Source organism: Varanus komodoensis, unplaced genomic scaffold (assembly GCF_004798865.1).
Source record: "Varanus komodoensis strain SLA01 unplaced genomic scaffold, ASM479886v1 scaffold3, whole genome shotgun sequence".
In the NCBI taxonomy this organism is placed as follows: domain Eukaryota; kingdom Metazoa; phylum Chordata; class Lepidosauria; order Squamata; family Varanidae; genus Varanus; species Varanus komodoensis.
In genome coordinates, this window is record NW_025335761.1 from 20,585,571 (window position 1) to 20,602,911 (window position 17,341).

The 17,341-nt window shown below is 42.5% G+C and overlaps 1 protein-coding gene across 1 annotated transcript in view; it reads left to right on the forward strand.

Annotated features, from left to right (window-relative positions):
* Window positions 1-5,159: 5,159 nt before the first annotated feature.
* Window positions 5,160-17,341, forward strand: part of EXD1 (exonuclease 3'-5' domain containing 1) — a 29,487-nt gene continuing 17,305 nt past the window's right edge. The window contains exons 1-4 of the mRNA XM_044436808.1: window positions 5,160-5,176; window positions 7,682-7,850; window positions 13,853-13,921; window positions 16,794-16,854. Of these exons, the coding sequence (XP_044292743.1) occupies window positions 5,168-5,176; window positions 7,682-7,850; window positions 13,853-13,921; window positions 16,794-16,854 (308 nt within the window). The 5' untranslated portion in view covers window positions 5,160-5,167. The remainder of the gene's footprint in view (window positions 5,177-7,681; window positions 7,851-13,852; window positions 13,922-16,793; window positions 16,855-17,341) is intronic.

Consider the following 17,341-nt stretch of genomic DNA (forward strand, 5'->3'; position numbering starts at 1 on the left):
TCTCTTATCACCTCAAACGGCTCCTCCCACTTTACCACGGAGAATCCCTTCGCCCCGCCTACCGAACTTGCGCCTGTGCAAGCGACGCTCCCGGCTCAGCTCCTTCTGCTTGGTCTGATTCTGACGTCATTGCGGGAGGCTTTCCGCTTCATCTCCGGAAAACTACAAATCCCAGTTAGCAACGCAACTTATGATTCCTTTGTTTTAGTCGAACTGGGCGGTGATTTTTTAGAAAGCTTGTACTGTACTATGTTCTGTTAACCTTCAAGGCGTTTGTAAGGCCTTTTTTCGTGGCGTTTTCTTTTATGTGGGGCATGTTATTGTGGGGATTATAGTCTGTCACTCTCAGGCGTCAGGAGAAACGCCTTAAAGTAAATGAAATACTTATTCAGTTTATTTTTATACAGCCTAATGGCCGAAGCTCTCTGAAATACGAGGCCGTATTTGTTGTTATCCGAGCTAGTCTCAGAGCTCGTTAGCTAGAAGGCGGTTCTTTTTGCCGGAGGAAAACATTAAATTTGGCCGTATGTTGTATGTCCTGTACTTCACCCATGGTAGTTGTTTCTTTTACGGAAAAGCCGGATTTAATATGTAATAGCGATTCTAGACTTGGAGATGGCTTTTCAACCTTTGCCTTCAGCTTGGAAGTTGTAATGCTCTGCTTTAAGGGTCCAAAGTTTCAGATCAAAGTTTCTCAAAGTGTGACGTAATAGAATTGTAAGCAGCTGGACAAAAGCGTGCCTTTCTGCTAATAGTGTTTGTAGCATAAATGACAAGAGGGTTCTGTATATTGCTATTGCCTTGATCTGCAGTCCTTAAAACATCCAGGCTGGGGAAACATTCTTAAACTTTACAGAACCCATTCTAATTAAAGCTTGTCTAGAATTGCCCTCTAATTGTGCTTAATATGAACAATAAGAACCATTAGGCACTCACATCCCTTTTGGCTCTTGCGTCTTGGCAGAGCAGAGGAGCAAGAGGCAGAGGCTGGAAGAGTGTGCTGAGGGTGGCCAGGGGGCTGGAGGACGGCAAGGCAGGAGCTGGGCAGAGGAGTGGGTGGCAGGAGCAGCGGAGAGGAAGGGAGGCAGGGCCAGAGAGGCCAGGAGGAAGCAGAGGGGCGGGGCCAGTGGCCTGTGAGGCTTATAGGGGCATTGTCCCTTGTCTGTGCCCCTTTGCTGCAGCCCGGGCTGCCCAGGGACTCCCTTCCCTGGCAGCAGGATTTTATTTTATTTTATTTTTATTTTGTCCGTGTGTGTGTGTGTTTGTCTAGGATAAATGGGCGAATGAGCAGTAGTGCAGGACAGACAAGGTGGGGGAACAAGGTAGGGTCTCTGAGGGGTTCCCAATGTCAGGCCAGGAGATGGCCTTGGTGGGAATCACAGGTGTCGCTGTTTTCTGTGATATTTTTGCCCTTCTCTCTCAGGAGAGGCAGGGATACACTTGCCCTTGGTGCATACTTGTGACTCTCCTAGAGGAGGAGGTGAGATGTCTGAGGGCCGAGAGGACTCTCCAGGCCCCCCCGGAGCAGCCCCCCTCCAGACAGAGGGTTGAGGGAGGGGCCACAGGAGGAACAGCTGGGGAGACATGGAGGCATGTCACCCACAGAAGGAGGAGGCCAGCACGGCCTCCTCCTCCTCCTGGCACCGAACTGGAGCTGGGAAACAGGTTCTCTCCACTTGGGGAGGCTGGGGCTGATGAGGACTTGGGGGACCAACAGGACCCCCAGTCTGGGACCACATGCGGCCAAGGGGCCACTGCAGGAGAGGTGAGGGCCAGGACACGGCTGCCTGCCATGACCAAGGAGAGATGATGGTGGGTGATTGTCGTCGGGGACTTCCTGCTGAGGGGCACTGAGGCGGTGGTGTGCTGCCCTGATCTTGAGGCAAGAGAGGTCTGTTGCCTGCTGGGCACATGCATCCAGCATGTGAAGGATAGAGTGGAGCATCTTGTTTGCTCCAGGGATCACCAGCCACTTCTGGTGATCCATGTGGGGACAAATTACATAGCCAGGCAGGGTGGAGGTGGAGGCACCAGGGACTTGGAGGCCTTGGGGAAGAAACTCAGAGACCTAAAGGCCCAAGTGGCATTCTCATCTATCTTACCAGTCCAGTGATTTGGGCCAGGCAGGGAAAGGTGGATTGCCAAGGTGAACAACTGGCTTAGGGTGTGGTGCCAGAAGGAACGCTTTGGATTCCTCAACCATGGCACCCAGTTTCTTGCTATTAGACTTCTGGCAAAGGATGGGTTGCACCTCATGAAGACAGGGAAAAGGTCCTTTGGAAATGCTCTAGTAAGCTTTGTCCAGAAGACTTTAAACTGAGCAGGGGGGGGGGGGGGCGTTCAGGCCACCCAGAAACTTGTTTGCACTGGACAAGTGAGGGGAGAGGATCAGGGCTCTGGGAGCAGGGTGTTAGTGGTACTGCAGGGGCTGACAGGACTCCTATGAAGAGGGGGCGGTATCAGGGAAGATGGGAGGGAGGAGGAGGCTGGGGATCCCAAAGAAAGGAAGGGGTGGGAAGGAGTTGAGGTGCATGTACACCAGTGCTAGGAGCATGGGTAATAAACAGGAAGAGCTTGAAGTCTCCTGGGAATAGGAGGGTATGACTTGGTGGGATGAAAGGCAAGACTGGAATGTAAACACAGAGGTGTATCACCTGTTTAGAAAGGACTGGAAGAGAAAGAGGGACAGGGCTTTATATGTCAGGGAAGGGATAGGATCCAGTGAGATAGACTACAACGCATATGGGGATCTGGTAGAGGCAGTCTGAGTGAAAGTAAGAGGTTTTGACAGGGAGAGGGACCTGACAGTGGGGGTATGTTATTGCGCTCCAGGTCAGCTTGAGATGGGACTTCAAGAGGGCCAACTTTGACCAACTGAAAGCCAGACTGGAGAAAGTCTCCTGGGATAAGTTACTGGAAGTCAAGGGAGTTGAGGAGGGATGGATGGCACACAAAAGGGAGGTTTTGGAGATGCTAGCCTTGATGATACCTCTAGTTAGTAAGGCAAGGAGGTGAAGAAGAGTGCTGCTATGGATGTGAAAGAAGGCGGTTAGAAGGATTAGATGCAAGAGGAACCTCTGTAGGAAATGGGCACTGGGGCAAATAGACAAAAGGGTATACCGGGGGGAGGAGGCCCGTTGCAGAAGGATTCTTTGCAAGGCTAAGGCCGATTATGAGTTGAGACTTGCAAAGAATATCAAGAGCAACAAAAAGGGCTTCTATCAGCATGTAAATAGCAAGAGGAAGGGGAGACAGGTAGTGGGACCACTAAATAAAGAGGAAGAGGAGACAGTGACTGATGCAAGGGAACAGGCACAGATGCTAAATGACCATTTTGCCTCTGTGTTCTCCCCAAAGCAGGACAGGGAAGATCCACATAGGATATTAGATGAAGCTAGGGACTTAGGGGCACAGATTAGAGTTACCCCCCTAGAAGTCGAGGGGCTCCTCAAGGCACTGAACGTTACAAAAGCTCTGGGCCCTGACATGTTACACCCAAGAAAACTTTGAGAGTTGGCAGGGGTTCTCTCACGCCCACTGGCCTCCATTTTTGAGGCCTTGTGGAGAATGGGTGAAGTTCCAGAGGACTGGAGGGTGGCATCAGTGGTCCCAATTTTCAAAAAGGGTAGTAGAAGGGACATGGGAAATTACAGACCAGTTAGCCTTACATCCAATGTAGGAAAAACAATGGAAAGGCTCATAATAGCGAGAGATCTAGTGATGATAGATAGGGAAGGGAGGCTGGCAGCCACACAACACGGTTCTGCAAAAACAAGTTCTTGTGGAATTCTATGACAAGGTTCGAGGTGGCTAGATGGAGGGGATGCAGTGGATGTGGTTTACCTGGATTTCAGCAAGGCCTTTGACAAAGTGGCCCATGACATCCAGGTTGAGAAACTGAGGAGTTTTGGGATAGACCAAAGTACTGTCTGATGGATTAGAGCATGGTTGACTGACCGAAAGCAGAGGGTAACCATTAGTGGGGAATCATCGGGATGGCGGCCAGTGACAAGTGGGGTCTCCCAGGGCTCTGTCCTGGGGCTGATCCTGTTTAATCTTTTTATCAGTGACATGGAAGAAGGGGTGAACAGTCTGCTGATCAAATTTGCAGACGATACTAAAACTGGGGCAGTGGTCACAACTGAGGCGCAGGTACTCCAGATCCAAAAGGATCTGGACAGACTATGGAAGTGGGCAGGAGACAACAGGATGTCGTTCAATATGGATAAGTGCAAAGTCTTGCACTTGGGGCATAGGAATGGGTGTCATAAGTACAGGTTACGTGACAAGTGGCTGGAGAGCAGCACTTGCGAAAGTGATCTTGGGTTGCTGGTTGACTGCAGGCTAAACATGAGTCAGCAATGTGGTGTGGTCAAGAGGGCAAACACCACCCTTGGTTGCATAGACAGAAGTGTGACTTCTACATAAAGAAAGGCATTACTACCACTTTATACGACTCTGGTGCGCCCACAACTAGAGTATTGTGTTCAGTTTTGGACATCTCGTTACAGGAAGGATATAGCCAGGTTGGAATCAGTGCAGCGTAGGGCCACAAGGTTGGTGGCCAATTTTCAGGGAAAGCCATATGAAGTGAGACTGAGGGAACTGGGTCTTTTCTCCCTGGAGAAGAGGAGACTTCGAGGGGATCTGTTGGCGATTTACAGGTACATGAGGGGGTGTCACACAGTGGTGGGTAGAGACCTGTTCTCCCCTGCAGAGGAAGGCAGGACCCACTCCAACAGAGTGAAGCTCAGGGAACCAAGGTTCCATTTAGATTCCAGGAAGCACTTCCTGACATTTTGGACCCCAAGGGTATGGAATGGGCTTCTACGGGAGGTGGTTGAGACCCCATCGGTGGGGGTGCTCAGGGGTAGGCTAGGCATGCACATGGTGGGCATGTTGTGAGCGGAGCTGGCTGGAGCCGGGGGTCGGACAAGATGGCCTGGAAGGCCCCTTCTGATTCTCTTTGTTTCTATGTTTCTATCTTATGTTGTTGTTGTTGTTAGTTGCCTTATTTTTAAAGATGTGGATTTTTCTGAAAACTAAATCTAAGTCAGTCTGTCCTTCCTTCCTTCCTGCCTTCCTTCCTTCCTTCCTGTTACCCTTTTTTGATCCTGGACAAAAATCAGTATGTCAGTTGTTGTGGCTTTACTACCATCATCATTATATGAATAAGGTATGCCCTCTGACTGGTCATAGCTTATTATGATACCCTTTTAGTAACCCTTGTTATTGAAACAGAGGAGAAGAAAGACCTGGAGGACCAAGAGATACTTGTAGTCCCCAGTAGCAGTAACACTAGCTTGTCTTAAATTATTTTTTAAAATTATATTCTAAGTACCATTTTATCCTACTTAGAAAAACCAATGGAATCTACCATAGAACTTGTTTTTAAATGAGTTTAAGACAGGCTATTGTCACTGTTGCTAAAAGGTCAAGGTTTCCCCTTGACGTGAAGTCCAGTCATGCCTGACTAGGAGGCGGTGCTCATCTCTGTTTCCGAGCCAAGGGAGCCAGCGTTTGTTCGCAGACAGTCTCCGTGGTCATGTGGCCGGCATGACTAAACACTGAAGTGCACGGAACAGTTACCTGCCCACCGAAGTGGTACCTTTGTATCTACTTGCATTTGCATGCTTTTGAACTGCAAGGTTGGTAGGAGCTGGGACGGAGCAACGGGAACTCACCCTGTTGTGCAGATTCGAACCAGCGACCTTTCAATCAGCCCAGCAGCACAGTGGTTTAAACCACTGCGCCACCTGCAGTCCTTCACTGTTACTAGATGATTAGAAATATCTGTTGGTTCCATGAATCTTGCTTTAAATACTGACAAAAACAGGAGTTCTTAAAACTACATAGTATAAAGCAAGCTTTTAGACATGCTTATTTCAACTCACACTTGATTCAGTTAATATCCCTAAAATGTATATCTGATTGAGTTGAATTAAGTATATCTAAAAAAGGTAGTTCACTTACACCAGAGTTTAAGTGTAGAAACTGAATGTATGACATTTAGTTGTGGAGTTGAATCCTCTTGAAATCTGTTTTTTTTTAAGTTTTCTATCCCAGTTCTACAATAAACCCTACTTGCTGATATCAAAGTAGTAGTCATGCTTAATTGTTATTCTGTAGGTTTGCCAAACAGCAAACTGAAATATGCAAAACACTGGCCAGTGTTCATGCACAGTGTGCCTTATTCTGAAAAGCAATGTAGTGATACCTACAGAACTAGTTCTAAAGGAATGACAAGCCTTCCAAATACAAGACATTCCTAAAAATTACCAATGCCCTAAAGGCCCACCTAAGGTTTCAGGTGGCTAGTAACCCTTGGCTATTTAAATAGCACTGCCTTGCATGCAAGAATGCAAAAACTAGGCAGAAGGTTTAATTATGCATGCAGAAAACTGCAGTGATAAAGGTGGTGAAGGATTTCATGATAGTGGAGAGTAATATCCTATCACTGTCCACTGTAAATATTTGAATTCACTAAATGGGGCGGCTTGCTTGTTTGATTTGCAGCATGTAGCATGGGCTAGGTACACAGATAGCATCTCTTCCCATTCTAAAAATAGACTTCATAGTTTAACTTTTTAGAGATGATCATAGTGGCTCCAACCTCTGCAAAGGAAACAGTTTTCATGCTTTACTATTTCACATTCAAATAAAACATAAAAATGTATTCAAGGTGTGGTCTATAATATACAATATGCAATTTTATCTGACTGGAATTTTTAGAGCAGGGATAGGCACCTTTTTTCTTAAAAAAAAGGCATTGATCCATCTGAAAAATGTCAAGGGCAGGAGCCAAAAGTAGGTGAGGAGAGTCCACTTCCTAGCTGGATAGGAGCCACTGGATGCTATTTGCAGAGATTGGGCAACTTTGCCCACAAATTAGCAACATAGTGTTGGTTGTTCACAGAACAATGCATGATGTGCCCAACACAGACACCACATGACTCATTCTTCTCCCTTCCCCCTTCTCAGTCCTCTAGGGACTATTCCAGTGACCCCTGTGGCGCAATCCATCTCTGTTCTTTTTTGTTCACCATGGTTTGTGTGTGTCTTAGAGCTTTGTTGAGGCATAAGTGGGGCCTTAGAAATTCCTTTGTCCTGCCTGGTCAATGCCCTTCTCAATTTCAGGCAGCAAAAGGAAAAAAGTTGCAAAGTAGGTGTCCCAAAAGCTGCAAATAGGGGAGAGCTTAAGGTCACTCCTTTTCTGGACTAGCTGGGGATGGGCAAGTGTTGAAAAGTGTTTTTACATATTTATTATATTTCTATCCTCCCCTGTTTCCTCCTGCAATGAACCAAAGGTGGTTTACATATAGCAGACTGAGAGTCAGTGATTGGCCCAAAGTCACCCAGTAAGCTCATGTTTGAGTGGGGAGAGGAACCTGGATCTTCAGGGTCCCAGTTTGCTGTTCTAACCAGCACACCATGTTGGCACACAGTCTTTGCTCATCAGTCTATTAATGTTTGACAGCTGATACTTACAAGGGCACTGATTAAGCAAGACTGCCTGTATGAGAAAGGTGTAACTGATGCTACTTTGTTAAAAAGTACAAATAATGTGTATGTGTAATTTTGGAATCTATGTTCATTGGAGAATATTTTTATAATTTAAGGGATCTTTTCCCTTGTAATAGAACTAATTCACCAAGATTTTTCTGATTAATTTCTCATTTAGGCTGGATACCAGATTTCTTGGAAGATAAAACGCAACATGGATCCTAGCAATGATTATCAGTTCCTTCATGATATTCTGGGGAAAACTGTGAAAATCACCCTGAAATGTGGCACATTTCAGGGAGTGCTACAACATGTGGATTCCTGCCAAAGTATCTTTCTGAATAGAGGTTCTCTTTTTTTCTTTTGAACTTATATTGTAAATCAAATATTGGTAGGGATTCTTGAATCTTCTAGAACAGTGATAGCACGTTACATATTTTCAGGGCTCTTTCTATTTTTTAGGTAGGGGTTTGTCAGTCAGAAGGCTGTTTCAATGCTCAGATTATCAGGTGGTTTCATAATTAAATATGGGGCAGTATTGGGGGGAGGGGTTGCAACTGCAATGTAAATTAGGTTATATCTGTGTAAACTACTCTACTACAGCACCAATAATATTAGCTGGCATACTAATTTCTCAAGGAAATTTTACAAGCCCAATCTGGCCTGCAGGTCACCATTTGTCAGCCCTTTTCAAAAGACAAACCTGTACAATACTGGAAAGCTGGGTGTGCAAATGGAAGGAAGGAAGAATGGCAGTAATATTTTAACTATAATAAATTTGAGTCCCAGTACTGTTGTGCAATATGCAACCTAAATCTATATGTTTATTTGAAACTAAACCCCCTTTCTTCAACTGCTCATACTATGAACGAAATGTGTTGTTACACCAAGTAATCTTGTGGAGCAGTGCACCTCAAAAGAGGGTGCTTGCCTGCCAGATTGCCTGGAAAGGTTTGGGATCTTTTACTGGGGTTTAACACACATGACCAGAAAGAACAAGTCCTGATTTTCCATTCACACAAAACACACAGTACTTAGAAAGGATAGTTTATTCACTAGAAAGTATACAGCAGGGACAAGCTTTTAATCCAACAGCAAATAGTCCTGTTTCATCCCAATTTTACCCTATATTTCTAAACTGATCAATTACTTACTGTCTAAGAGAGTCTATGTCCTGCAGGGGAGACTCTTGACAGCAGTTGTGTTGCGTGGGCAGGAAGGGTGCAAGGTGTCCATACAAGCTGGCGGGGGGCATGGAGGGAGGCCTGTTTTCAGAGCTTGCTTTATGCTTCTCAATATGTTCAGAGACTATCTGATTCCCCTTAGTGTCTGATACTCAGAATATAGTTCTCCCTGTATACTTGTCTGTGGGAAGGATGGGTTTTCCAGACTTATGCAAATTGTTGGGAAGGTGCTTGATTGCTTCTTGATGACCTTAACTAGTTTCTCTGGGTAAAAGATGAATTCTTTATGTTTGCTAGGTACTGTTGATGTGGTAATTTCTAGATGTCTCAGGACAATGGGTTATCCTCTTTGCAGGGTTATTTTGCCTAATCTTTTTCAGATTAGGCAAATATCTGACCTTTTCCCCACAAGAATTCCAGCATTCAATCTCAGAACCTAGGATACTAGGTGGTTCTTCTTGAATTCCAGCCTACTGACCATGCCCCATGGCCTAAAAGCCTGTTCTGGCCCAGGAACTTATTTTTATGGTGCTAATACTGATGTAGAGACATGCACACGGTAGACATGTCATGAGCAGAGTCAACTGGAGCTAGGGGTCAGACTAGATGGCCAGGGAGACCCCTTCTGACCCACTCTGTTTCTATGTATGCAGGCATTAAAGTGTATTGGATTGTAGCCTCATTTTATGAACAAAGAACTCTGGGTCAGAGCAGGAATTTACTTGCTCTGTGTGTGAAGTGTGTGTTCACAACAGATAAAGTAGCACAACAGAATTCCTCTTCTCTGCCTACAGTTCCATATGCTAAATGAACAAGGAATATTTGAACAGGGGTCTACCTTCTTCTTGCTCATTGCCGGTATCCATGTACCAAGCACCATGGTTGAGAGATTTAGTCTATCATATTTGGGAAGGCAGCCATGTTAGTCTTATTGGAAATGTCTCTGTTCAAAGTTTTCCTGATCTTTATAAATTGAAAGTAGCATTGGTGTCTTTCTAGCAATCTATTCCACCATCTTTGAAAACTGAATTGTTTACGTTGGCTATTTTAATAACATAATTTTGGACTTATCAATTTTTGCAATTAATTCCTTTTCCTTCTCTGTATTTCTTACCAGTGGAAAGCTGCTAGCAATGACTAACCCTTTATTCCACAAGGGTATTTGGTGGTGGTGGTTACATTATATAAGAGTTATACCCCATATTTTTTTCTTGCAATAAGAAACCTAAGTGACTCACATGACCTTCATTATCCACACAACAACCCTGTGAGGTAGGTTAGGCTGAGAATTAATGACTGGCCCTAAGTCAACTAGTGAGCTTTTTGGCTGAGAGGAGACTTGAACTTTGCTCTCCCAAGCCAGTTCTCTAATCAGTATACAACAGTACCTCAAACACCACGGTTACACACATGGCCCTTTCTGGCTTTTAATGACCTTAAGATTGATTTTATTCCAATAATTGCTTACCTATTCCTGAATATATTCATAATAATAGGGTTTCATTTATTATTTGAAAGTATCATTATCTACTTAACTATACTTAAGCTAGGCATCTTTAATTTGCCCTTAAAAGAGCAAGTAATCTCAGGAAATGTGTATCTAAACCTTACTCAAGCTTTATCTTGCATAAATTTCAACTGCATCAATAAATACATTAAATATACCTGAGGTTATGCAGCAAGAAGAGAGGCTAATCTCACAAGTTATGTCTTGGTTACTCAGTGGTTGGTATCTAATGCTACAACCCAAACTAATGACCCAAGATGATGATTTGGTAGAATTATTATGCATGGCATGTGCGAAAAATTCTTCCTGCTGCACTTAGTGTAACAAATTACAGTTAAACATTTTATGGGGTGGGGGGTTGAGTTTTTAGTGTTCCTGAGAAGGACATGTACTTAAGAATTTGATTCTTAGTCCTGCAGTTTTTTCTTTCAACAGTGGAGATGATGGGGGATTCAGATTACTTTCTGTATCTATATCCTGCCTTATTGCTGAGGATTCAGGGCAGCTAATAGTAAATACTTTAAGAAACAAAGTATATAAAACAAAAGGTTAAAAGATGCTATGAAGACCAAAACCAAGATTAAATGCCCTTCAAAACTTATGAGAACAAAATTAGTTTTTCCAGACCAGATAAAGATGATAATGAAAGTGTATGGTGAATGTAATTTAGAAGGGAGAAATACTTGTGGGATTTGAATGGGGAAAGTGAGAGGGAAAGAGGGTGGCTATTCTGAGCATGAGGGATGAGGGGAGGGAACAAAGTAAGGCAGAGACAGGAGAGGGTATATAGTCCAAGTGGTATCAGGGATTTTGCTTCCACTAAGCATTATCAAACTATAGCTCCAGTATTTAGGAAGTCCTTCACCATTTTAGCTATGCTGACTTAGGACACTTGAGACAGAGTGTACAAGGAATCTCAGAAGGTTGAGTTCAATTTTAATTTGCAAATTTCCAGAATTAGTTAAGAGAAAACTCATAGATTTTTTCGCTTTTATTAACTCTACACCTTCTCAATGAAACCTGATAATCAGATTACAACTAAGCAGGCGAAAACAATAGTTCTACAGCAGTAAAAATGCACAGTATTTCCTAAACTTTGCTTATTTTCACAGATTTCAGTCCCAGCAAGCCTTTAAAAAAAGTTTTAAAAGTAGTGTTTTCCATCTAAGCCTTGGGTTTCTCATCCAGCTGTAAAGAGGCTGCTCAGCAGACATGTACATAGGCTGGGTGATAAAGAAGCTTATTTGTCCAAAACAGCAGAACATGCTTATATACTTCCTGCATATATTGTTTTATTTAATATCCTATATGTTTGAGCTCAGTCTCACATTCCAATAATATTAAAACACAAAATGACTTAAATCTTGTCTAGTATAAAATATTTCAAGATTATTTTAAATCAGTCTTTCAGAAAATAACCCTTATTTCAAAAATCTAATTGTTCAACTTCTCAATATCTATCTATCTATTTAAAACTTCTATACTATCTCATACTTAAAAGTCTCGGGACTTAAAAGAACTATGTCAGGTTCCTATTCTGTATAGCAAGGATGAACAACTTTTGGAGGTCTAGAACACATTTTCTTCAGCCTGTGTAATTTTGCAGCTGTGTAAAACCTATTTGACTGCCACTGAATTTCTGCAGCAAACCACAACAGTGGCCATTTTAACTTGAAAATGAGCTAAATTTGATGGTTGTGGTTCTGAAATATTTTGCCGCCGATTATTAGCAGCAAATAAACTCTGTTTTACTGCTATGGGGCTTTGCCCAGAAGCAGCTGCATGTTGTGCACCCTTAGTTTATACAATACTTTATTGCTATCAGTTGAAAAGCAAACACTCTTAGTATACCTTTGTAAATGATAAGTAATCCTAATATTCATCCTTCAAATAATCCGAGAATGCCGGCCTTTAATTCAACATATTTATTTATCCTGATAAACAAAGTTTATCAGATGCTGTATCCGTCCATTTCCCAAGAGCTCTCCATAAACTGCCTATTCCCCACTCGTAACCAGTAGTACAACACAGCTGCAACCATCTGCATCGTAAATTATATTAGACCTCCTAATAGTGAGTGGCACTCAGAAGGGAGATCCCTAATTGAAGACAGTCCGGATACTTCAATTGGTTCAAAACAGAACTGCCGGGCTGCTGATGGGGACTGGGCGTTATGTTCACATGACTCCAGTTCTTCGTCATCTTCATTGGCTTCCCATTGAAGTCCGGGCCCAATTCAAGGTGTTGGTGATGACCTATAAAGCCCTTAACGGCTTGGGTCCTGGTTACCTGAAGGAGCGCTTACGTCCATATATGCCCGCCCACCCGCCCCTTGAGATCAGCGGGAGAGGCCCTTCTCCGGGAACCCTCCGTGAAGGAAATTAGGAGGGTAAGTACCCAGAGAAGGGCTTTCTCTGAGGTGGTGCCTAATCTATGGAATGTGCTCCCCAGAGAGGTCTGCCTGGTGCCGTCATTATTTGTTTTTCGGCGCCAGGCAAAGACCTCTATTCAAACGTTATTTTAATTGTTAATATTATTTATTTATTTTATTCTTTGGCCAGGGTGACTTAATTTATACTGTTAAATTATATTGTTTTATATTATTTATTTATGATTGTGAGCCGCCCCGAGGCTTCGGCGAATGGGGCGGCATAAAAGTTCCCTAAATAAATAAACAAACATCCTTCTTTAGATATCAATCCAGACCCTTTTGCCAACTTGTTTTTATTATTAGTTATCCGGAATTTACTATAAACCTGCTTATGTTGTTTTCTTGTTAATACAGCCACTATTCTTATTCATATCACCAAATGTCTGCCTATGAATAATCAAGAATTTCCAGTGGCTTTTCATTTGACCTTTTATAAAAGACATCCTATACTGCACTATGTTGGGTTCTAGCGGTTTCTCAGTAGCCTTTCCACATTTTTAGTTCAGCAAAATAAACCATTTTCTTAAAATATGTAATGGTAAAAAATGTACAGGAGCTGTATCTACAAGCAGAAAATTGTTCAAAGGTTTAATGAAAAAGGAGAACAATATTTATAGTAGAAAGGCTTGAAGAGGCGTAATCTAGTATAGAGATGTCTTGTGTTAGTGGAGGCTGGTCACTCCACTGTCAGTGGGGTGGTATATCCACTCCAGGTTTCAGTATGAACATTTAAGGAACAAGCTATGGTATTAAAGCCCTAGGGACTCTTTTCCTTTAAAAAAAAAATCAAGCACTCTAGTTAGTTCCTTTAAATTTAATACAAGCACCTGAAGCAGATACATCAGCTCACTTGTATCAGGGCCTCCAGCCACTGCAGTCTGGTGTGTAGGTCAGACTGTGGTATACAGGTTTGTTAAACACATGAGAGCATTGGGGGCCAGATAAGAGGGAAAGATTCAGAATGCTATGGGTTGTTGGGGTGGGTTGTTACCACAGACAAGCTACCCTGTGGGAAGGGGACCAGGTTCACAGGAAACATCCCATCATGGCTTGTCACCCATAATGGATTGTCACGTTGTACACGGTCAGTCAATAATTTCCACATTTCTCCACTAGACTGGGTTAGACAGGGGTGGTATTTTATACTTAGGTTCTAAATTTTAGAATAAAATCATAACATTTTTCTTTAATTAAAGGGAGTGACATTTCTCTATTTCTTTTCTTTAGTCAAGAATTTGGAAAGTGGCAGACAAGCACCAGGAGTAAAGATGTTTTTTGGTCATGAAATTCTTAATGGTGAGAATTTTTTTTTAAAGTTACAAGCATATATTCTCTACTGGGTTTAATACCATCTCAGATACCCAGTCCCACTTTCTTCTAATGGGGTTTTCTGTAGGCCTGTCTATTTCTACTTCTTCCCTTCCCAAATAAAAATAGAAATATTTACATTTAGACTCAACACTGGTTAAAGAATACTGACAAATAACTCCCAAATTCACATCTGAAGTCCCTCAATATATTTGCAGCACAGCTTTGACTAGCTGTATTTCTCACAGCATGAACTTCTTCCCTTTTAATTATTAATAAGGAAAAGAAAGTAAAATTAACTGCAACAAAAGTAACACTCTGAAAATATTTATGCAGAATGATCACAGTGATTAATACCAATGACAGAGGCTCCAATCATAAATACACTTGCATATGAGCAAAGAATGTTGATTCCTCAGGAATTAACAGAAGGTTTTTTTTAAGGCCATAGTCCTCTGCACACTTACCTGGGAGTAAGATCAATTGAACATACCACCACTCACTGAGTGAGTAAACATGCATACGATTTTGCTAAAAGAATGAGAAAACAAAAGAACTATTAATTTATAAATCTTTATAAGAATTGCAATATGTTCTTAGAAGCTGTAATGGAGATCACATCTCAGCATCTTGCACAAACTCACTCCAACATTTTATAAACAGCCATGTTCATTGAAATGCCAGAAGACAGTACAGAGGATTTTTTTGCTGCAAAGTAGAAGTATGTTCCATAATCTTCACCTACCTCAAAATCATGGTGTATAGTATCCAAGGCCAGCTAAATTATTTTGGTGTCTGAGGCAGAAAATCTCCCAAGTACTCATTTGATGACTAGTATACCATATTGCTGCCCTTTAGTGACATTCCAGATTAGATGTTTGAGGTAGGCATAATCCTGTACATATTCACTTGGATATAAGTAGTGCAGAGTTCATAAGAAGAGCTGTGCTAGACCAAACCAAGGGCCTATCAAATCTAGCATGCTGTTCACACAGTGGTGAAGCAACTGCTGATGGGAATCCCACAGGCACCGCACACCGCCCCCCCTCCCCCCGTATTTCATATGCATGGGCATACTGACTCTGATACCAGAAGTAATATATAGCCATTAGGAATAATAGAGATTGACATGAAATTGCCCAGTTCCCCTTCAAAACTGCAATTTGATGGCTATCATTATACCTTATAGAAGTGAATTTCATAGTTTAACAATGTACTGTGTAAAAAGGTACTTCCAGCTGTCCTGAATCTTGCACTAAGCAGTTTTATGGCATGATCCCAGGTTCTAGTAGTAAATGAAATGAATAAAATTATCTCCATATCCATTCTATTTTTTGCACTTATATGCTATACCCCTTGGCCAAGAGGCTCTCAGGGTGGTTTACGTAGTACAACAATAAAACACCAGATTAAAACAATTCATTTGAACAATAAAACAGTCAACCTTTAATAAACAATAAAAAACAATAAAACCATTTAAAACAATAATTTCATAAATAAATTATCTGGCAACTAAAATTCTCCACATAGCAGCAGCAACAAAAACCATTGTAAAACCAGCTTACCGAAATATTTACAGAATAAAAGCATTTTTAATTGGCATCTCCAAAGAAAGGATGCCTGATGAATTTCTGTTGGAAGAGAATTCCAGTGGCTGGGTGCTACTATGGAGAAGGCCCTTCTCCTAGTTATCTCCCCCATGACTTGGTTGTGGGGAGGGACTCCGAGGAAGACCTCAGTGATCAGGCAAGAATAGGCATGTGGGGACAGGCATTCCCTCAGATATCCTCATCCCAACTTGTTTAGGGCTTTGTATGTTAACATCCTGGGATGCAGGTGGCACATCAACCCTTTGAAATGGACCCAGATGGCAACCAGCTGCCAATACAGCCTGTGAAGGACTGTCATGATACGTTCATGGATGCCAGTCCTTGTTGGCAGGTGTGCAGCTCTGTTCTGGATTAGTTGCAATGTTCCAACCATTTTCAAAGGTAGTCCTACTTAAAGTGCATTACAGTAATCCAGGTGCAAGGTTACCAGTGCATGGATAAGTGTAGCAAGGCTCCACTCATCAAGTAGGAATGTAACTGATAAACCAACCTAAGCTAGTGGAAAGTGCTCCTGTCTACCAAGTCCACCTGAGAAACAAGTGACAACTCGGGATCCAGGAGCACCCCGAGGCTGTGAACCTTGTCCTCTGGGGGAGTGCAATGCTGTTCAGAACAGGTTGAAAATTCCCCAGTTGGATGGACAGACTTTTCAGTAGCAATACCTCTTTAATGGGATCCATTCCCAAATAAGCGTCCATAAGGTTCTAGCTTTTGGAAATCTTTGACATTGTGCTTGGAAACTTATCTCTATGCCAGTTAGAGCAAAGCTAATTTTGATGAGCAGGGAGGGAAGCTTTAAGTTATGATTGTGGCAGGGCTGTACAAAAGTGTAGCAGGAACTGCAAAATACCCACCCTTCCTCAGTTCCCTGAATCATGTTTGCATTCATTCCTGCTCCATTGCTTTTTCTCTCAAACTTGTTCGTTTGCAATTTGACTCTTTCAGCCTGCTCTCCTTATATGCTAACTAGGTAGCCTACTATTAAGAACATAATAGTGGTAAAATTCTAGCTTCCTTTGTCAATAGAGGCACAGTAGTTTACCAAAGGGTTTCTTTGTACAGTACACATGTTGCAGAGCAAACCCCATTTTCCATCATGTTCTGATCTATGTTGTTTAGCTCAGTTGCTTCTTGCTGTCATGAGTATTCCTCATTTGCTAGTGGAAGTGTTGGACTATCTTCTGCTTTCTGGGAATATAGTTCTTGGTTGAAGACTATATTTATAATAGGGCCATTGATGTATGTTTCAGTGGAATTGCTTGATGACCTAGAACAATGTGCTGGAAGACAGACAACTCCCACCATGCCCAGGTACATATGAAGCAATGTTCTTATCAGAAAATTTTGGTTAGCCTTCGATATTAGGACAAACTTGTAGAGAATGAGCCTGTCTCTTACTCATTACAGACTGTTCAGAAGGATTCATCTGATTCTGAGGAGGACTAGGACTAGATGGTGGGGGAGAACTTTAAAGTTTCAGGGTCACCTAATGAAGTTTCTCAGGTGGAGTGTGAGAATCTGCCTGCTTTAGAAGTGGTGAAAGGGTTGGGGAAAGCAGATGCAAAATGCAGTCCTTCAGTTAGAGGGTCTATAGCATTTCCACCATCTTGCCCCCTGAGGGTGGAGTTAGAACTATTACTTAAAGGGAGGGAAGGAGGGGGAGATTCCATTTGGATTTAACTCTTTGCGTAGACAGATGCTTCTCCCTCAACTTTGGTAGAAGGGTATTTAAAGTTCATACTGTTCTGTAGCTTCTTTCAATAAAATAATTACACTTTAAAGCAGGGGTCTCAAACTC